The sequence below is a fragment of the Mycotypha africana genome (assembly GCF_025528875.1).
Source record: "Mycotypha africana strain NRRL 2978 chromosome Unknown BDF20scaffold_4, whole genome shotgun sequence".
In the NCBI taxonomy this organism is placed as follows: Eukaryota; Fungi; Mucoromycota; class Mucoromycetes; order Mucorales; family Mycotyphaceae; genus Mycotypha; species Mycotypha africana.
In genome coordinates, this window is record NW_026515728.1 from 525,436 (window position 1) to 546,461 (window position 21,026).

General features: G+C 38.1%; 9 protein-coding genes and 1 non-coding gene across 10 annotated transcripts; 8 read left to right on the top strand and 2 right to left on the bottom strand.

The window, feature by feature from the left end:
- Positions 1-1,168: 1,168 nt before the first annotated feature.
- BDF20DRAFT_t61 lies at positions 1,169-1,250 on the top strand. Its single transcript has one exon. It is a non-coding gene; the product is annotated as a tRNA-Leu (tRNA).
- Positions 1,251-1,389: 139 nt separating this feature from the next.
- Positions 1,390-2,769, bottom strand: BDF20DRAFT_863276 (uncharacterized protein). Its single transcript, XM_053080658.1, has one exon. The coding sequence runs from the start codon at positions 2,720-2,722 to the stop codon at positions 1,745-1,747; it is 978 nt and encodes a 325-aa protein (XP_052937013.1). The 5' UTR covers positions 2,723-2,769; the 3' UTR covers positions 1,390-1,744.
- A 743-nt stretch (positions 2,770-3,512) lies between these two features.
- On the bottom strand, positions 3,513-4,416 carry BDF20DRAFT_986804 (uncharacterized protein; the record flags this gene model as incomplete). Its single annotated transcript, XM_053085227.1, has 4 exons — positions 4,367-4,416; positions 4,131-4,275; positions 3,814-4,041; positions 3,513-3,730 (listed from the first exon to the last, which is right to left on the bottom strand). Exons 1-4 carry the CDS (start codon positions 4,367-4,369, stop codon positions 3,513-3,515), a joined length of 594 nt encoding a protein of 197 aa, XP_052937014.1. The 5' UTR covers positions 4,370-4,416.
- BDF20DRAFT_863284 (acyltransferase-domain-containing protein) lies at positions 4,417-6,437 on the top strand. Its single transcript, XM_053080659.1, has 5 exons — positions 4,417-5,116; positions 5,201-5,310; positions 5,487-5,620; positions 5,688-5,743; positions 5,808-6,437. The coding sequence occupies exons 1-5, from the start codon at positions 4,694-4,696 to the stop codon at positions 6,315-6,317; spliced, it is 1,233 nt and encodes a 410-aa protein (XP_052937015.1). The 5' UTR covers positions 4,417-4,693; the 3' UTR covers positions 6,318-6,437.
- Positions 6,438-6,506: 69 nt separating this feature from the next.
- BDF20DRAFT_817287 (uncharacterized protein) lies at positions 6,507-7,718 on the top strand (the record flags this gene model as incomplete). The annotated part of the gene is made up of 2 exons (XM_053077237.1): positions 6,507-7,500; positions 7,582-7,718. 2 exons carry the CDS (start codon positions 6,507-6,509, stop codon positions 7,716-7,718), a joined length of 1,131 nt encoding a protein of 376 aa, XP_052937016.1.
- Positions 7,719-8,268: 550 nt separating this feature from the next.
- On the top strand, positions 8,269-11,904 carry BDF20DRAFT_912040 (uncharacterized protein; the record flags this gene model as incomplete). The annotated part of the gene is made up of 12 exons (XM_053083909.1): positions 8,269-8,490; positions 8,578-8,634; positions 8,717-8,815; positions 8,888-8,957; positions 9,048-9,233; positions 9,312-9,427; positions 9,537-9,767; positions 9,897-10,874; positions 10,962-11,240; positions 11,341-11,472; positions 11,541-11,705; positions 11,803-11,904. 12 exons carry the CDS (start codon positions 8,269-8,271, stop codon positions 11,902-11,904), a joined length of 2,637 nt encoding a protein of 878 aa, XP_052937017.1.
- A 1,131-nt stretch (positions 11,905-13,035) lies between these two features.
- Positions 13,036-14,864, top strand: BDF20DRAFT_863299 (glucosamine-6-phosphate isomerase). Its single transcript, XM_053080660.1, has 6 exons — positions 13,036-13,192; positions 13,328-13,514; positions 13,631-13,803; positions 13,959-14,121; positions 14,197-14,374; positions 14,510-14,864. The coding sequence occupies exons 1-6, from the start codon at positions 13,144-13,146 to the stop codon at positions 14,738-14,740; spliced, it is 981 nt and encodes a 326-aa protein (XP_052937018.1). The 5' UTR covers positions 13,036-13,143; the 3' UTR covers positions 14,741-14,864.
- A 131-nt stretch (positions 14,865-14,995) lies between these two features.
- BDF20DRAFT_863306 (ADP,ATP carrier protein) lies at positions 14,996-16,454 on the top strand. Its single transcript, XM_053080661.1, has 4 exons — positions 14,996-15,163; positions 15,256-15,614; positions 15,700-15,995; positions 16,156-16,454. Exons 1-4 carry the CDS (start codon positions 15,119-15,121, stop codon positions 16,377-16,379), a joined length of 924 nt encoding a protein of 307 aa, XP_052937019.1. The 5' UTR covers positions 14,996-15,118; the 3' UTR covers positions 16,380-16,454.
- Positions 16,455-17,492: 1,038 nt separating this feature from the next.
- Positions 17,493-19,609, top strand: BDF20DRAFT_429336 (uncharacterized protein). The gene is made up of 2 exons (XM_053075426.1): positions 17,493-17,604; positions 17,703-19,609. The coding sequence occupies exon 2, from the start codon at positions 17,881-17,883 to the stop codon at positions 19,531-19,533; it is 1,653 nt and encodes a 550-aa protein (XP_052937020.1). The 5' UTR covers positions 17,493-17,604; positions 17,703-17,880; the 3' UTR covers positions 19,534-19,609.
- A 375-nt stretch (positions 19,610-19,984) lies between these two features.
- On the top strand, positions 19,985-20,833 carry BDF20DRAFT_834476 (thioredoxin-like protein 4A; the record flags this gene model as incomplete). The annotated part of the gene is made up of 5 exons (XM_053078742.1): positions 19,985-19,987; positions 20,190-20,363; positions 20,441-20,473; positions 20,536-20,673; positions 20,756-20,833. The coding sequence occupies 5 exons, from the start codon at positions 19,985-19,987 to the stop codon at positions 20,831-20,833; spliced, it is 426 nt and encodes a 141-aa protein (XP_052937021.1).
- Positions 20,834-21,026: the final 193 nt, after the last annotated feature.

Below are 21,026 nucleotides of genomic sequence, written 5' to 3' on the forward strand. Positions count from 1 at the left end.
ACCATGAGTCAGACGAGCAATTGCCTTCATTGAGACGCAAAGAGTGATAATGATATACTCTATTTCTTTACGGTTGCACAGTATGACTATTACTGTACGAATTGAGTATTGTGCCAAAAATCCGAGTTATCGGCGATCCCTTTTCCATCTTAACAAACCGATTATGCCTCGCTTCAAGCAATAAAGGCCCATACCTATTTAAGTATAAAAATAGCAACTGTTCTGCTAAAGAAAGCGATGGATAAGCTATATAAGCAAAGACAAAGATGTGTGCTCTAGGTGAGGAATAGAAAATCCCTGTCAGAATTACTATTTGAAGGCAAGAAGCTTTTGAGCGAACGTTGAGTATGGCTACAGTTAATTTTTTTGGCATAATTACTTCTCCTTTCGTGTATTATCACAATCACATATATCATTGTTTGGAGTAACCACCAAATCGTCACGTATGTCGACCATTGATTAATGAAGTGACACTATGATTATTAATCAAAAAAGCACAACAATGCATATCTGGAGTACAAAACCGAAGCTCGGACCATCGTTTGAAATATAAATAATATAAATATGTCGCTTATAATACTATTTTTCAAATGCTGTTACTAATTCAGATTGGAGGTATTTATAATTGAATGCGACATTAGGATTAAATGTCAATGATTCTTAATCTTTTTCAGTTGACAAGATGGATAATCTTTATTAGACAAACGTCAGTTTGGATTATATGGTAATCATCGGTAGTTGAAGTCTTATCCATGACGTGAAATCTTCGGTTAACCGTCTTGAATGTAAACATACTTATTCTGAACTAAAACTTGATTGATGGCAAAATGTGGACTAATTCATGTATTACGTAAATAAGTATACAACAAGAGAGGTTTAAAAAAACAAGAAGGAACTTGGTCCTCACGGTATGAGTAAGATTTTAATGTGGTCAATATTACTCATTCACATAAAAAACCGCTGCTGAAGTGGTAAATTATCTGATAGATCACATTTTCCCATCAAATTGACCAAAGTGGTCTGACATTTACAAATTTCGGTATGGATAAGCAAGAATTTTACTAAGTTCGATCCGAACAATTACGACCATTTGAGCTTTAGAGCACGTGATACAGCGGAATATTATTTTATTTTAATATTAAATCTAAAAATTTCTGGGAAACTTGAGGCAGGTTTGGCAGAGTGGTCTAATGCGTTACGTTCAGGTCGTAATCACGAAAGTGGCGCGAGTTCGAATCTCGCAATCTGCACTCATTTTTTTCCCTCGACTGTTGTTCCTTTTTTTTTTTTTTACTTGCTTCTTTCTTCATTCCCAGAACGTTATAGATAGATGTTCAGTATCTATTACCATAATTTTGTTGTTATTTGGGGTTGAAAGCCACCTCATCAATTGCGTTGTATAAATCTAGGAGCCCTAAGTCCAAGATGGCATCAAAACAGCGGGTGTCGGCACTGAAGTTATCCGTTCGGAATTGCTATAATCGGGAAACTTTGTTTTGTGTACAATTCCGTCTAGATAAGTACTTAATAACAAAAAAAGAAACTGTATTGTCAATAATCCTGAGGCGTTGTATCATAATCTTTTATTGAGAAAGTGCATAAGCTAGTGTATGTATGAGTTAAGCGGACAGTTTTGATAATGGTCAAAATGATATGATACATACGATGTCTACTCTAATTTATGGTACAGAGAGGTGTGAGAGGTATATAATCTTTATGTGTACATGTCAATGGCTGCTCTTTGTTATTTCCGCTTTTGAGATTTTATAGCACCTTCAAATGCTGTGCTTGTAATGGTGATACCTGTAGGATTCTCCTTGTACTTGCAATACCAAACTGAGTTGTCATTATCAACATTGTCAAAACCGCGTTTTTCAAATGAATGCTTACTACGTAATTGGGTGTTCTCCCCTATGTAATCGCTACCGAATATCTTCTTTAATATATGACAAAACCAACGCGGTGACTTTTCTTTTGAGAGATGATATGGCTGTAGATTTTTGTGATTAGCATTGAAAGAATACTCTTGCGCTGTTTCAACAGAAGAAGCAGATGAAAACGAAGATAAGCTGCAAAAGGAAGATAATCGTTTGAGAAGGCATTTCCTGTTTGTGTTGCTCATGCTACTTCGATCAATAACAAGCGGCAAAGAATTTAACTCTTTTCTCCAGCGTTTTCGACTACCACTGTGTGGCTTTGGAAGGCTGTGAAAGCTATTACTGGTGTTATGATGACTGCTGTTGTAAACTCCATAAAACCTATTGTCGTGTTGCGGCGTACTACTGCGAGTAATTGAAGGCGGCACTAAAACACTTGAAGAGTCAGGTAGTGGTGGTGACGACGATACAAAAGTAAGTGCTTGAGTACATAAGACGGAATCATTTAAGGTCGAAGATGAATTGTCTGTGGAATAACTATTCAAATATTGTATTTGCTCGGCTGTCGGAAAGAATAGAGAATCATTGTGATACGGGAATGGTGATAGTCTTGGGGATGCCATCACCAAATCTTCACTTTTTCGTTTGGAAGATTGAAGATGATGTACTGTGCCATCGTGTCGTAGAAAATGTTTACTATTTGATGTTACTTCTTGAAGGTAGCGGTCTAATAAGTCACGATTGCTTCCTGATTCTAGTTTGTGTATTTGATTCTCCAGTTTGTACAAATTTTTTCTTGTTAGAAGAGGAAAATCTTTTCTATTTGTTTGAATTATCTGTGACATATAACGGAAAAGAACTAAATAATAACATGGGATCCGGTTTACTGAACCATCTTGTATTTATACATTTTGCAAATCGAGAAAAAGTTGTCCGTGTACCTACGGAAAGTAATTATGAAGAAGTAATCTAGAACAAAAAGGATTTCCCTTAAAAGTCCAATTGTAAAGAGGTCCGTTGTCGGAAAGCAAACTACATGGTACAATTCAATGAATATCCTCTTGTAGAGGTAGTACTAGCGATGAAGAGGAATTGCCGTTTTGCCCTGTAATCGGTCAGGAAATGCGTCCTTAGGCATTCTTAAAAAATGGTTTGCTCAGACTGTTGAACATCTACAAAATCGTGGCACAACCGAAAAGTACCCTTTAGAAAACTCAGTCAACGTGAAAGAGAGAAGTGTAGGATTATGATTGAACAAAATTGAGTCCGTGCGTTTCTATGTATAGAAGATAGTTGAACAATTGCCCTACTAAAAAGGTTTTTTACCGATCAGGGTACCTTGAGGAATCGCAATCTGATGAAGATAACAAGAACATTGTTCTAGGCGCCTGTACTACAGGCTTACCCATTTACAGAAGTCAGTCTACATTTGTTGGTTATAAGTAGCTGAACTGTGAAATCGATTCAACATATAAGAATGCCACGTTACGGTAGTAGAGCTATGACAAACAATGGCAAACAGAAAAAAATATGTCTTCTTTCCATCAACTCTAACCAGAATAATTCTTTAAATCACGTTCCAAAAGATGTTGTATACGTACAAAAATCAAAGAAAAGGACAACCAATGAATTTATTTACTCTTCCATTCTATCCGTTTCTACTGCCTTTTTAACATCATTGTTCGTAGTATCGTTATTCTGTTTCTGCGCTGTTTCCGTTGAGACGTTTGAAGTTGTTGCAGTTGTTACAGGCTTGTGTACTCTTATGGTCCTGATACGTGACATACCATTCTTATCCCCATCCCATTCTCGAAGTAGCTTTAACATTTTGCCATTTGTCATATCCGGTAATTCTATGAATTCATCAAATCAGTTATACAATGTGTCTGATTGCTCGCTTTTCTCTATCACGAATAATTACAAAAATTCTCTTTACCCATTCCTGCTATGTATTCGTTTGTTTCACTTTCTTTCAATGCTTCTAAAAATTCTTGCCGAGGTGTTTTGGCTTTTCTATTATGTCCTCTTGTTCTCGCTGCTTCCAATTCATTTATCTCCTCATCATGTCGTTGTAAGTAAATTTCTACTAGTTCTTGCAATTCAGCTTTTGTAGCAGCCGGCTTCTCTTCATCAAATGCATACCTAAACCATACCCAGCGTTCACCTTTTATTTTATTTATGCAAATACAGACAAAAGTAAGCCAGTTTAGCAATTTGCTTATTTACAAACCAATAGTGCAAACATAAAATTACCTTTAGGATTTGCGGCTTTTTTCTTTTCTTTCTCTGACATTTTTTCTCTACGTTGATAAACTCGAGAAAGCTGGTGTGCCTTCCTTGAATAAGGATGGATATTTTCTCGGTTTTTAACTGTCCTTAGTGTAATTTTTCTGTTCCCCTAGAAGAATGTCATTGATAATCATCTTATATAAGAGTCTGATTATTAACTCTCTTCAATTGTTTGAGATCTCTCAAATGTAGATCGTTACCATATTGGCTTTTTTTTTGTTATGGTGTATCGATTTGGCAGGAAAGAAGGATCAAAATGAAAAAGCCACTGTAACGATGAACTTTTTGCCGCTGGTTTTGAAATTAAAGGGCAAATCTGTGTTAGAAAAAAGTCACGACCTTATTGTTCCTCTATTGCTGGAACAGCAAAGAAACTTCACAAATGATTTTGATTTACTAATGGCATGTCCCTTTACTTCTCTTTCTCAAATTCTGTCTTTCTCGTTCCTTTACTCCCTTTAGAATCAAAGTATAAAAACAAAGTATACTGCTTAATTGATAGGTCTAATCATTCATAAATTTACGACATGGAAGTATTGAGGATTGTTTTGAATGGTGTTCTCTGTTCAATAACTCTTTGGACACATACTACTTGTGTCGTCGCAGCGCAATATTTATCACTGTTTATTTGGCCATTGTCAAAAGATGTTTATTACAAGTTTCATGCGCAAATAATGCGTTTTTGGTCACAAAATCTATTTCAAACGATGGATTATTTTGCACCTGGTGAATTGATTATTACGTTCGATAAGAGCTGTATTAACAATAAAGACAAGCATTGCAAGAACGGCCAAGAGTCTGCCCTCAACAGTACGAATAATACTACGGAAACGAATGAAGAGGATGAAGTTTACCAAGAAGAGTTAGAGAAATTGCTCACTCGTAATAATCAAGGTCAAGTTACCGGAATATCTTTCCCCGAAAAGCTTATTATGATCGCAAATCATCAGGTTTGTAAAACTTTTCATTGTTATATAAAGTAAAGCAAATGATTCCTAATTTGGATTTTGGGGCTTTTTCATTGTAATACCTAGATTTATGCGGATTGGATTTATATTTGGTTTATTGCCTATCTCTCAAAAGCCCATGGCGCCATCAAAATCATGTTGAAGCATAGTTTAAGTTTATTGCCAATTTGGGGAAGGTAAAAAGAGATCAAAATATTATACCTAGAAGAAGCATTTAGCGGAAATCGTTACTCACTCGTCTAGCTCTTGGCTTTTAGGGTAAAGAATCCACGCCGTATTTCTAGTTTTACACACGGATCAAATGCTTAACCCCAATGATGACCTAATCACGACAATGTCTATTCTCTTTATAGGGCATGAAATTCTTTGAGTTCATCTTTTTAAAGCGTAGATTGGAACAAGACAAGGATAACATTTTGGGAATGTTGAATTCCGCAAAGAGTAGAAATAGACCTATGTGGTTAGTGTTATTTCCTGAAGGAACAGGTAAGCATCTACATAGATAATCTCAGGTTTGCATCCGTAAACCTTTCTAACTCCTTTGTTATAATAGTTATTTCTGACAATACTCGTTTAAAATCCAAAAATTATGCCACAAAGCTCGGAATGGTAAGCAAACATTATAAGTATAACATTTAAAAAGGGTACGCTAATACATTCGCATGTTTTCCAGGACGATTTCAAGTTTACACTTTTGCCGCGAATCACTGGTTTGTTAATGTGCAAAGAAACATTAAAAGACAGCGTGGAATGGTTATATGACCTCACTATCGCCTACCCTGGTATCAAACCCGGTGAAAATCCTGAAGATGTTATGACCATGAAACGCATATTCTGTGAAGGCAATGGCCCTCATGAAATTCATATTCATGTTCAACGCTATCGTTTAGCTGATTTACCTTCTGATACTGAGGGTTTTTCTAACTGGTTATTAGAAAGGTGGACAGAAAAGGATAAACGAATGATCTACTTTAACGAGCATGGTAAATTGCCTGAGGAGCATGATATTGGTATAGGAGAAGATGAACGGTTATTCAATGGCAACACTGTAAAAATTCCCATCAAATTGCAGAATCCGTTGAAAGAATGTTATGGTTATTTACTATACTTAGTTTTTTACATACCTTTATACTATATCGCTTCTTACACGATCCGTTACATTTATCATCTTATTGCTCAATAATTAATTCTCTTTTTGCTATAACATTTATAAGCAGTTATACTGTTTCTATACATGCATTGTCGTCTGCTGCTAGACTACTACTACACTACTACTACTTGTAATTTTAAACTCATATTTGACAAATAGATAAACATTTTTGTTCGTATCACTTGTTTACTTTCCATATTTATTTCCCTTTCATTTCCACCTATGTCTACACTTGATAATTTGATAACAAAGGCGATAGACGATTGCGATTTAAAAGACTCTATCTATGACCTTATAAACGCATATCCAGCAAGTCAAACAGTGATAGAACGAATCATAGCTTTTTTCGAGAACTCTGAAAAAGACTTGAAACGTCGTAAAATAGTCGACAGCAGAGATACCGCTTCAAACTTATTAGAACCGCAAGATGAAGTCATTCGTATAGTTGATCTTTCGTTTCAACTTCCTAATCGGAAAAAGTACGATTTGATTTTCACCCGTACATCTCTCTTCTTGCACAACGCGAAAACAAACATTACAGAATTTCAATATGCACTAGCCGATCTTTCGACAGAAGGGGGAGCTTGTGTTTTAACGCCGGACAAAGCCACCAAAAACTATACTTACACTCTCTTTCTAAAAACCGATGATTGCATTGTATTCAACACACAAGATAAAGGCGATTTAATCATTAAAACGCCTACTTCAGTCGAAACCTACACTACCGATAAACACGAACAGATTTGTAAATTGATAACTGAACTTGCACATATCGACGTCACCCAACCCTCTAAAAGCTACTTCACATCGACTGGCATCTCTGCTAGCACAGGCAAAGTAGTTGCAGACAAGCATCACGTTACCGCGTATCATAAAAACAAAGAGGGGTTCCTTTTCTTTTTACCTACTGGCATATTGTATGGATTTAAAAAGCCCACCTTATTCTTCCCCATTTCTATCCTCGCTTCTACAGTGTTTACCAATATCACCCAACGAACATTTGATATGATTTTGATTTTGAAGCCTAATTGCAGGATTTTAGGCTCTTCGGGATTTAAGCCAACAATGGAAGGTGAGCAGGAAAGTGTAGCTTTCTCTATGCTTGAACAACCAGAATACGACGGCATCAATGCGTATATAAAAAAACTAAGGATCAATGACCAAAGTATGGCTGAGGAAAGAAAAGCACCTCAGAATAAACAAAAGCAACTGGACCGTTATGAAGAAGAGGAGGAAGAAGACGACAAAGATGGGCGGGGAGGGAAAGAAAATGGTGCTACGAAAGAAGAGGGAAAAGCTATACAAAACACAAAACAAATAGCTGACGACGATGAAGAAATGGACGATGATTTTTCGCCTAGTGAAAGTGATGATGATCCTCTAGAATTCGATTCTGATGCTGATATAGCTGAGGATGATACTGAAGCTACCTAATAGGCTAGGAATAAACGACAATTGGCGACAAGGCAGAAGAACGAGGATTAAGACAATTGATGCCAAGTCTAAAGATACTGCGTACTATGCGTTTGATAGCGAAAACGGCCGGAAAATGAAACACAATGAGCTCTATGGAACGATCAAGTCTATCAATTTATATAATGCACTTGAATGAATTTTCAGCTTTTCGAAGCAATATTCAAATCAATAAACCTTCAATACCAAGACAAACGAGCTCACTAAATGGGGATTTCAACTGTGTTTCAGAGTCCGTCAAAAATGACGTCCCAAGATCTTTTTGGTGCTTTTTTTCTTTTGATTCAAAAACTCATATTGTAACCCTTCTTTTTAACTTAATACGGGAAAAAAAAAGACGCAACTACTTCTGCCAACATAGTTCCCCACTTCTCTCCTCTTCTCTACATTGTCTCTACTTGATTTCCATATTTTTACTTGCTTTACTTTTACTAATCTCGTTGTATACGCATTTTCGTTGATTTCACTTTTCTTAACGCACACCTAGAACCTATTGTACATATATCTTTTTATGGCCAATATTGAGGAAATTAACATCACGAAACGTCGCTCTAACGAAGTAGAAGACACTAGCCTTACTCCCCGTCCTCCACCAAAGAAAAGGTTTTTATCAAGAACCTCTTCACCTAATGAGGAGTCTGCTGGACAAGCTGTCGCGAGGCCAATAGCACGCTCTACTATTGCTCAGGAAAATGAAGAAGAGGATGAAGAAGATTCTACAGATCCTCTTAAGGTTTGTTTTTTTGGTTGATTCGTTACATTATGGATTATGATGTGTTGAATAAGTGATTTATAGGCCATTTGTTTCTTCGATATATAGGAACCATTAGAAGCTTTTCGTAAAGATGCCATTGTAAGACAGTGGAAAGAATATATAGTAAGTTTTGCTCATTACTATGATACGCTCTCAAGTATAAGAAACTAAACAATCCTGTTTTCTGTAATTGTTGTTACTTTAGAGATCTATTCAAAGGTTGAAAGTCTCAGTTGAACAGGCAGAATCTAAAAGATTGGACAGTGGAAATCACTTTGCGCTTTGGCAAGATTCGTTTAAAAAGGTATTAACTCTTCAGTTAATTGACCAGAACATTAGAACTCACACTTTACTATTCGTTTTCTCTATCTGCTAGCTTCAAATATTTCTCTCTAACATTGTTCAGGAAGCAATGTCCAGTCTTAACGCTTCTTCTGATGCTATGGGTAAGGATTCCAAAAACTTGATCGGTTCATTTGCATACATTGCTTTGAAAAAGAGTCTCAATTAAAATTTAATCGTTTCCTCACTTGCAGAAATAGACAACAATTCATTTGATACGATGTTAAAGGAACCATGGGCCACAGAATTAGCACCTGAATTAGTCGTGGCTTTCCGAAAAAAAGATTTCAATAACCTGCTCATCTCGAAATTGAATCAGTTATTGGAATCATGGTTGTCAAAAAGAGAAGGATTGATCACGGGTTTTGATACTGCATTTGGTAATGAGCGTAAACATACAATCATTCTTTTTTTATTGCAAATGTAAGACGTAGACTGATTTCTTTCCACTCCAATAGAAGAAGGTTCTTTGAGCGGAATAAAGAAAGATTACGAGAATGCTTTATTAGCCTGGCTGCATGGCCAAAGATCCATTCAAGAATTGAAGAACAGATATAGTTCAGTTAATTTCAAGGTATGATTGTTAAACTGTCACTGTGCAGCTATTGTTTTGTTCACAGCATTGTTGTATAACTTTGTCCCTTTCTAATATGCATTTTAACTCTTTTCCACCACTTGATCAGTATTTGCTACTATCAGAAGAGCTTCGACTCTTGAATAACCGTTTACAGATTACAGATGAAAACCTACGTCAAGCACAAGCAGAGTTGGAGAAACAGAAGAATCGAATGATGAAAGGTGAGGACACAGAAATGAAAGATACCACAACCTCAACCTCTATTGTGAGACCAACGGCATCAACATCATCAACACAGTCTCCCGCACATAATATGCCATCATCAACAGTATCTAATGTATGTTGAATCTTTTTTGTTCATTTTGATTTATTTTATTTTTTTGTGTGTAAATACTGGAAGGCAGATAAAAAAAAAAAATAGAGTGATTGTGCTTACCGAACCTTTATTTTGATAAAAATTGCATAGTCTCCATCCTTAGTCGATCCGATCAGTCAAGCTCAACAGTTACTTAATCAGAGATTACGTGATATTGAGATTATCAATGAAGAACGAATCGTTTTGAAAGAGCAAATTGCGCGATTGAAAATGGATTTGATATCTGTTCCTGAATCACGTATTTATCGAGCATCCCTGTGTCGCTCATTATCACAATCGCGTGGTTTCTATAAAGACAAGTGTACTCGTCTATCGGATATATGCCATGATCTTCAACATTCATTAAGTGATATAAATAGCAGTCGTCGGCGACTGATCAAAGATATGGAGATTGAACAATCCAGTCGATATAAAGAAGCGGAAGAGCAGTTGAGAAAACTAGACTTAGATTTAACACGCACCAGAGGACAGCGTGATGCTCTACAAATGGAATTAGAAGGTCGAAAAGCATCTTCAGAGATGGGCAGAGTGTCTACACATGAATTGAAAGTGATTGCTGAAACTAGAAAAGAACATGTCAATCATTTGCTTTCAGAAGTGCTTCGCATGCAGAGAAAAATGGCAGCAACGACGGGCAGAAAAGAGTTTTATGAATATTTGCTTTCTTTAAATATTTATGGGAGTAAAATGGCCAATGGCAACAGTCAAGATGAAAAACAACAACGACAACAACAACAGCAGGAGAAAGAGCAAGATTTGACTGACGTTGACGAGAATGCCTTCTTGAAACCTTTACAGAAAGAATATCAGGCACTAAAGGAACAACTGGAACAGACGAAGAAGCGCGTTATTTTGGCATCAGCCGAAGAAGTTATGAACGAAAAGTTAGAACAGATATTTCGACTGAAAAGGATAGAAAAAGATGCCGCTGATTTTGAAGCAAAGTATGGGTTTCATCCTTCACTCGATCTCGACGATGCACAAGCTAAGAATATTCTGCTGGACAGAACTGAAAAAGAAACGAGTAGCCTACCTGAAGCCAAGGAGAAAATACTTAATCTAGAGGCAGTAAGTATTTGCGTCGCAAAAGATAGGATCATTCTTCCAAGTTCCATTCTAACGTGACCTCGCATTGTGCTAACTCGTCCTTGGTAGACAGAAAAACAGCTACTTGGAGAAATAGACAGTGTAGCAAAAGCTTACCAAGATTTGGAAGAAGAAAATCTTCAGAAAGTTGACCAACTCAGAAAAGCTGAAGATGAGGTTACCAAACTTCAAACGGAACGCATCAAGTTCAGCCAAATTTTTACAGCTTTGAATAAATCGAAAGATGCTCATACCATGGTTGCGAATGCGTTGACAAAACAAAATGAAAAGCAACTAGCACATATAAAACAACTAAATGAACTCGAAAAAAACCTGAACAATCAATTGGTACAATCTACGCAACCAATGTTGCAAAACGTTTTCTGTTGACTCATCCACTAATGAGGTTTTTCTTTTCTCTTTTTTTTTTTTTTTTTGTGGATAATAGACGTGTCTAGACCGTGAGTTAGCATCCAGTAATGCTGTATACGATATATATAAGGCAAAGTTAGATGAAGCTAAAGTGATGCTGGATGAAATGGAAGAGAAAACAAACATCTCCAAGGATAAAATTCTTGAAGTAAGTCGCATAATTGTCGTATAAGAAATTCATAACTCTAACTTGTTTTTCTATTGATTGCTATTTAGCTTCAAAAAACAGTGTTTGACAAAATTCGAGCAATAGAAGAGAGTGCACACAACCGCTTACGATTAGAGGAAAGCACAGAACTTCTCAGACGAAAGGTAGAATCATCAAATCGAGGCGGCCGACCAGCAGAGGCCAGACTGAAGAGAGAACGTGAAGAATACAGAGTAAGTTCTTTTTGACAGTTTACAGTAAAAAGTGTTGTATCTACAGCTGTACTCATGCTTCTGTGATCTCTTTCGTATAGTCCTTATTAAATTGTAGCTCTTGTCGAGTAAGACTAAAGTCCCATATAATTCTCAAATGTATGCATACCTTCTGTCGAGAATGTCTAGAATCGATACGACGATGTCCAAACTGCGATGAATCTTTCAGTCAGCATGATGTGAAGCAGTTCTACTTCTAAACTCAAAACACTACGCAAGCATACTCGCTCTAGAATGCCCGCTCATCTCTCTCTTTCTCTCAACGCACACACGCCATACATACTTTTACCTTTTCTTTCGTTTATTCTCAAATTGCGCCTATTTTACATACATATATCAACAAACCACTGCGACATTTCATCTTACTTCGAAAATCATGACCAAGGAACATCATTCCTTCCCTTCTCCTTGAACCGCTCTTTTATCATAAATTATGTACATATTATCTTCAACTGCTGTTTATTACTATCGCTAATTCACTGCATATTTTCTACAATGTAATTAAAGTCACTAATTTTTATACATTCAATAATAAATATGTAAAAACCAACTCCCGCTCTCGAATATCGAATAGAAGTATCAGATAAGAACAAAATGCCTTAGCTATTAAAAAGGTCAGGCAAAGGCAGCTTGGGCGCTTGTAAGGGCTTCATTAAAATAAAAATCGAGCAGATCGTTTCATCAAGGAAAAGGAACAACTCACTATTTTTTCATTTTTTTTTTCTTTTCCAGAACAGATAAAGTAATGCTAGAATAGATAATATTTTCAAAATGACATTGTCCTGGATTGATCTACTCGATTGAAAATAGCGGATACCTAACAGTTTTTATGAATCATGGCTAATGTAGTGTAAGATCTACCACGACGCTTCAACTGTTGTTATCAGAAATTTGATCTCCCATCTTACCACGCTATCTAAGTGGTTATCTGCGTGCTGATCATCCCGGAATTGCTACAGTCACAACAGTTGAGGTTTCACTAAGGGTTCAGAATGAAAATTCATGTAGGTTGAAATTGATAACATATTCTTTCTGAAAGTCTTTTTTTCTTCGAGTTAATGGCCTTCTTTCATCCAAAGTTGGTAGATGTTGAGAACAACCTTTCTTTTTCATCATCTGATGAGTGAATCAACGGCGAATGAATTAGATAAGCACGCGATTTAAATTCACGTGAGTGTCCTACCACTAAAAATACTGTAGGGTCCTTTCAGCTAGCCAATAAAAGTCCGACATTCTTTGCTTTCTGTTAAATGCTTTCAAAAAAGTCACCTTCGTTTTATTATCAGTACTATTTTTTTTTTTTTTTTGTGTGATTTTCACTTTTTGAACCCTTTTTGCCTCTCAAAAGCCTATTTATCATTAACATATATATACCTATTGACTTTTATTAATACAAAACATGCGTCTTATTGTCCGTCAAGATTATGAAGAAGTGTCTAATTACGCAGGTAAAAACTCGGTTGGGATCAAACATCGACAGTAGTCAAAGAAACACGGAATTAATGATTTACCGGTTATGTTCTTATTTCATAACAAAAAATGGCAAATATGTATACAATGATATACACAACGATGATGTCTAGCCTATTACGTAAAAGAGCGTATCAATCAATTTAAACCAACAGCAAACAAGCCGTTTGTTTTAGGACTACCAACTGGCTCGTCGCCAATTGGCGTCTACCATAAGTTAGTAGAATTTCACAAAGCAGGCGAACTAAGTTTCGAACATGTCGTGACATTCAATATGGATGAATATGTTGGGCTACCACGGTAAATAAGTGAAGCAACAATGTGGTTCTTTTTTTTTTCTTCTTTTTTGAAGGCGTTTAAACAACAAACCATGCTGACCAAAACTCGGGGTTTTCTTCAACATACATTGATTATAGAGATCACCCTCAATCGTATCATACATTTATGTGGAATCACTTATTCAAACATGTTAATATTAAAAAAGAAAATGTTCACATATTGGATGGTAATTCAGAAGATCTAGACAACGAATGTTCGAAATTTGAAGCAGACATTGTAAAGCTGGGAGGCATTGAATTATTTTTAGGCGGTACGAATTTTTTTTTTTTTTAATGCACGATTCTATTTTATATAATGCCGGCCCGCATTGAAGAGGAGAGGGTGTATGAGGCTGCGAGAGTAGGTTGGACAGCGAGTAACATGAAATCTGATGAAGTGTTTATGCTATTCCAACATTTCATTTAGGTATTGGGCCTGATGGACATATTGCTTTTAATGAGCCTGGATCATCACTCACTTCGAGGACAAGAGTCAAAACATTAGCGTATGAAACCATTATTGCAAATGCACGGTTTTTTGGCGGCGACGTGTCGAAGGTACCAAAACTGGCGTTGACAGTGGGTGTAGCGTAAGTCGCTCATGGATAGCTTTTATAGGGAAGAGGGTAAAATAGGGTTACTGAAACAATTCTTTCTACCTACAGTACGGTAATGGATGCAAGAGAAGTGTGTATAGTGATAACGGGTGCTCATAAAAGTTTAGCATTATCGAAATGCCTTGAAGAAGGAGTGAATCATATGTGGACAGTTTCGGCGTTGCAAATGCACCCTAAAGGCTTGATTATTTGTGATGAAGATGCGACATTAGAGCTTCATGTAAAGGTTAGTTTCTTTTCTATAGAAAAGATATAGGAAAACGATAAAGCAGAACTATTGGACAGATCATAGACTGCAGTGTTTTTGATTGTATAACGATGATGGCCCTAAATTTGATGTTACCATTTTTATTGAAAACAGACGGTACGCTATTTCAAATCCATCGAACATGTTCACCAATCGATTATCGGCCCACACAATCTAGGTTTACAAGGAAATCTATTAAGGAACATGGCAGATACGAACCAGGCTGCGAAACGACGTAGAAGACTGATGCTACAGAGCTTACTAAATGATGAAGATGACGAAGGCAGCAGTCCGTTTTCTTCAGATGATGATTCCGTTCGAAAAAAACAAAGAAAAACAGCATAGATCGTTCTTGATCACAACTCTCCCATTATCACAGCATCCCCACAATTTTCTTTCTAAAAAATAAAAAAAAAAAAATAAAAAATAAAACTAAAGGGTCGTTCTCCGATGACCAAATAAACGTTCGCGTAATGTTCTGGGACTGGTGAACACAAATGAGAAAGATTTTTTTTTTTATTTTGCACCTCCCCCCTGGCTTTGATTTTTGTATTTTTGTATTTTTTTTTTTTTTTTTTTTTCGTTTTCAATTGCTTCTGAGCCTTTGCTGGGACTATAAAAGGCGCTTTAAATAATTCTGTAGTTTGCTTTTTTTTTTCTTTTTTTTTCGATAAACTCCCCTCTCCTCTTTCTTCTTAATTTATCTAACCACAAATCATCAAAATGGCTACTGAAAGCAAGGTCAACCAACAAAACAAGTTCATGATTGTAAGTGCAAAGAAGAAAGCCATCATGGCATGGGCTTGAAAGGGCTCCAACATGACAAATAGAACTCATTGTCCATTGGTTCAATTATGTAGGATTTCCTCATGGGTGGTGTTTCCGCCGCTGTCTCCAAGACTGCTGCTGCCCCTATTGAACGTATCAAGCTTTTGATCCAAAACCAAGATGAAATGATCAAGCAAGGTCGTCTCTCTTCCCCTTATAAGGGCATTGGTGATTGTTTCGCTCGTACCTTGAAGGATGAAGGTGCCATTTCCTTCTGGAGAGGTAACACCGCTAACGTTATCCGTTACTTCCCCACCCAAGCTTTGAACTTTGCTTTCAAGGATAAGTTCAAGCGTATGTTCAACGCCAAGAAGGATAAGGATGGTTACTGGACCTGGTTCGCCGCTAACTTGGCTTCCGGTGGTTGTGCTGGTGCCGCTTCTCTCTTCTTGTAAGTTTCCGCTTTTTTCATTTTCCTTTATTGTTGTTAGGTATCTGACTTTTTTTTTTTTTTTTTTTTTTCTCTTTCTACATAGCGTCTACTCTTTGGATTATGCTCGTACTCGTCTTGCTAACGATGCCAAGTCTGCCAAGAAGGGTGGTGAACGTCAATTCAACGGTTTGATCGATGTTTACAAGAAGACCTTGAAGACTGATGGTATTGCCGGTCTCTACCGTGGTTTCAACATCTCTTGTGTTGGTATCATTGTCTACCGTGGTCTCTACTTCGGTATGTACGATTCCCTCAAGCCTATGCTTCCTGCTAACCTCCAAAGCAACTTCTTGGCTACCTTCCTTCTCGGTTGGGCTGTCACCACCGGTTCCGGTCTTGGTATGTATTCCATTTATTTATTTTGGGCTTTGAACAACGTTAGAAAAAAAAGAAAAAAAATTCAGGGGTGGGGGTGAGGATGAAGTGGGGGTGTTCCGAACATGGGGAGGTGTGTTTGAAACAGTAAACTAACTTTAACTCTCTTCATGGCAACATCTAGCTTCTTATCCTATTGATACTATCCGTCGTCGTATGATGATGACTTCCGGTGCTGCCGTCAAGTACGACTCTTCCATGCACGCTTTCCGTGAAATTGTCGCTAAGGAAGGTACCAAGTCCCTCTTCAAGGGTGCTGGTGCTAACATTCTCCGTGCTATTGCTGGTGCTGGTGTCTTGTCTGGTTATGATTACCTCCAAGTCTGGCTTTTCGGTAAGAAGTACTAAAGTTCTGATATAGACTCCTACGTTTATATCATTCCTCTAGTTCAAACTTCTTAAAAAAAAAAAAAAAAAAAAAAAGCTCTGCTATTTCTCGATTCTGTAATATTATCTTTTTCTATATATCTAATCTGAAGTCAAACATTTTATATATGAGCTCCAACACTTCTATATAGATACTTTGCTTTCTATTTTTATTTTCTTTAGCACACACAACCACTTTCTTACGCACACACATATACAAGCAAACATACACTCGCGCGCGCTTACACCGCAACACTATCTTTTAAAAATGAAGGGCCATATTTTCTTTTCACTTAATTTGATCTCAAAGAGCCTTTGTACTTCAAAATAAAATTTCTATCACTTAGACCAAATCTTACGTTCGTTTTTTGTTTTTGTTTTTTTTTTTTGAACCCCTGACGTTTACTCCACGTATTGTTTAGCCAAACGCGGGGTCAAACCAGAGCCCACAGAAAAAAAAAAAAAGACTAAAAAGTGCAACACAAAGCATTATTATTACCCCAGGTTTATATATTTTAAACTAAGCCTCCCGAAACCTAGCAAACGACGCACCTTGTCCTTAGAATTGAGTTCAAGCAAACAGTCATTCAGTATTCAACCTCTAATAGAATGCGATGCACGCAAGCTGACTGCTATGAGAGACGTCATGGTGAATGTACGTAAACTGCCGCCCCTTTGGATTGACAGTGGATACTTTGATTGCAACAGCACGGCTGAAATAGGAAACTTTGTAAACTTTATAAACTTTGTAACTGATTTCGTTCCGACATAAATCAGCGATTTTAAGCTTATTTAGGGATGTCATCAGGAATAATTGGGAAGGGGGAACCCTTTCTAGACATCCTTACTTTTTTTCAATTGAAAGCAAAAAGTGATCTGAATTGCTTGGCATCTTGACTTTTTCATCATAGCGTATCAAAAGAGTGTCTTTTTCATGAAAGCAAGGAGGATCTTTTTTTTGATTTGCTATCCCTATAGACACAGTTTTTCTTTTGCCTCCCTAACACTTATTCTGCCAGTCCTTGAGTAACATGCTTCAATCCATGGAGGATCAAGTGCAAGCTCCTGCAGCTGCAATGAAAAAAAAAAAAAAAAAAAAAAAAGAAAGTAGGATGCAACCTGCCATAATAACTCATTGTACAGATGCTTTTTCGTAGCCTCAATGACTGGTCTTGAGTGGATGAATAATATGTGACTTTTGGTTGTAGTAAGCTTTTCATGGAACAAAAATATACAAACTCAATTGAAACAATAGCATCAAAAATCTGATAAGATCCTCTCTTATTTGAAAACTTTGCATAACAGGCATCACGTGTGGTTTAAACTCCGGCTCATTTCTCATTATGGAGAGCATGATTTTCTTTTTCATTTCTTGCAGAAGAAGGGCAAGAAGTTCATTGTTCTTACTTTCCTCCTTGATTTTTTTTTTTTTTTATCTTTAAAAGCTTAAACTTACTCGCTGAGCATAAACGATCACATAGTAATGGGGCTGTTTCAACTGTCAAACGAAATCCTGCAGCATATCCTTCATGACGTGAGCCGATCGACAGTTTTCACTTTATGCCTCTTATCACGGACCAGTTACTATTGCTTTTTACCTTTCCTTTATCAGCATGTAGAATTAGGAACGAGGAAACAACTCAAATGGCTGCAAAAAGGTTTGTGTGAGAATGGCTATTTGAGAGAGACCGCTCGACAGCATACACAGGCCATCACTTTGAAGTGCCGTCAGGGAGGAGGAGCGCAAAGTCATCACTGGCTCATCACGGTCTCTTTACTTGAGCAGCTGCCGAATGTCACCAGAGTGTGCTTTCGAGATTTTGTGTCGCTGTCGATACATGATCTACAGCAGGTGATGATGGTGTTGCCTAGAATAACGTCCGTTTCGTTCGAGTACTGCAATCTCGTCGCTTCAGCTCCTCCACTTGTGCCACCGGCAGGAGCATGGCCACAAGCCCGGGGCCATTTTGCTGCTCCAGAGAATCGTACTCTGTTGAATGCGTCTCTTCACAACGGCTCTCTTTCTGTGGCAGCTAGCTTAGCGTCAGCGGCTGCTTGTTCCAACAGAGGAGACGTATCCACCCGAGCGGGCGCAACAGCAGTACGTGGAGAACGGCTGAATGCGCAGCACATGCACCGTCCCTTCCTTGCCACCGAGGATCTCGATGACTGCATGGACCCTCCTCGAGCCCCTACACAGCCTGCAGAGGCTTCTCATCATCATCCTCATCCTCATCCTCATCCTCATCGTCATCACCACAGCCCCTCTGCAACCGCCTCACCTTCCGCGCATCACTTGACTGCAACGACAAAGACGACCCCTCCTACCAGCGCCGCTACCGCTACCGCTACGCCTACGAGTGTATCCATGACCCACAACGCGGGAGCTCAAAAGGAGGGTTGCTGCTGGTGCAGGCGGATCGTCTTTCCTACTGTGCAAAGTCTGGTCTCACTTTGGACAGATTTTTCAGTGGAGGCCATGCGGCAACTGTATGAGATCATGCCGAACCTGAACCGTGTTCATCTAGGCGCCAATCATAACAGGACAGCACGCGCCAATGATGCTGCTGTTCGCCATCTTTCTCGGTACTGTTCCAGAATTCAGCATTTGTTCATTTCGCTACAGCAAATTGAGGAAACAACCCTGTGCGAGACGATACGAGCCTACGGGAAGCACTTACTTTCCCTCTCCGTGCGGTGTGAGGGCGAGACAACGCTAGAGGCGATTGCGTTGTATAGCGCTCAATTGCAACAGTTGGTGATGCGATGCAGCCACAAGATCACACAAAGCGCATGGAGTCCCCCTCAGGCGTTGCATCGAGAAGAAGAAAGAGTCTCCTCCTCCGTGAACCATGGTCAACAAGTCCACCTGATTCTACAAGCGTGTGAAACGTTGAACTATGTGGCATGGATAGGCTGGCCCCTCCATGCGCTTCCTGCTGTTGTCTCGGAGCTCGTCCGTTGGAGGAAAAAGAAGAAAGGCAGTGCCTGTTGGCCGTTATCACAGCGACTCTCATTGCCTCGTAGCGCTTCTTTGACGACTCTGGTCAACGCGAACAGTAACAATGAGATCATAGAACTGGACTCTTTCGATTTGCAAGAAATAAGACAACAGCTCACTGAGCCTTCTCTTTGAGAAGAAACAGGGGAGGAGAGCCATCTCCTTTTCTGTAGGGGGGGGGGGGCGAACTTCTCGTAGGTAGAGTGATCACACTTCATGGCTTACGTACTTTATTTGCTACACATCACTCACCCGGCACAGATAGTCACGACATTCACTACTATTTCTATCTCAGGACAAACATAAAACCGGTTGTAGACCTAAAGAGATTGTATTTTTTTTTTTTACAACAGTAGCATAGCAGCCATGTTGATAACCCATAAAAAAAAGCATGGTCTCTTCTCTCTGTGCTGAGGGAGTCCAAGAAATTTCTAGCATGAATTTGAGACACACACCGTTTCATGCGTCTGCTGTACTCGAGTTTCCTGCCCCGCTCATGAGTTTTTTTTTTGTTATGATCAATGGATCTGCTAAACACTAAAATTATATTTCCTTTTCCTCTGACGGGCCATTTGACGAATTTACAATGGTGAGAAATGAAGTTTCTTTCTAATGAAACAGAGAGAGAGAGAGAGTTGAAAATTAACACTAACTTGTACATTATTCAACAACCACCATTCCTGTTATCGACATCTGCCTTAGTCTGTAAGTGAAAGCTATTCAGGGTTTGTTGATCGATTGTTTGGGTCGTTCAAGTTGATTAAATGATGGGTACTCTGTTCTGAAAATAGTACTTTTTACCCCATTTAACCAATGGTTGGCAAGTAGACCAAGCCATTTTATCTGAAGAAGATCGTGTGGTTGTCATTCGATTTGGACATGATTGGGATCCTATTTGTATGCAAATGGATGAAATTCTCTATAGCATTGCAGAAAAAGTGAAAAACTTTGCTGTCATTTATCTGGTAAGTGCTTCCTGTACCTATTCATCCTCATTTCCTTTTCTTAACACTCTATGCTTTCCTTTTTTTTTTTTCCAAAGGTGGATATTACGGAAGTACCCGATTTCAACAAGGTAAAGCGAAAAAAAAAACAGAGGTTGATCTCAAGAGAGAGTGTACTTATGGAATTCAATAGATGTACGAATTGTATGATCCATGTACAACCATGTTCTTTTTCCGTAATAAACATATCATGGTGGATCTGGGCACAGGCAACAACAATAAGATCAATTGGGCATTGGATGATAAGCAAGAAATGATTGATTTGATCGAGGTAAAACTATGCTGCCGAAAAGGGGAAAATAGAAAGAGTGAAGTGAGCTTATTGACATGTTGTGTTGTTTTGATGTTGGTAGACTGTGTATAGGGGTGCCAGAAAAGGTAGAGGTTTAGTCGTGTCGCTAAAGGATTATTCAACAAAATACAAGTACTAGGCTACCGAGTGTATTTTTTTATGGAGGAGGAACTTTTAGATGTACCGTAAACCCAACAAAATAAATGTCACTTTAAAAAAAAAAAGATGAATGGCCATCATGGGGGCCATTGCGTTTGTGATGATAGGGTTTGGTTCAACGTTCCCATTGGCTAGCATTGAGTATACCATCCTCAGACTTGCTCATGTGTCAA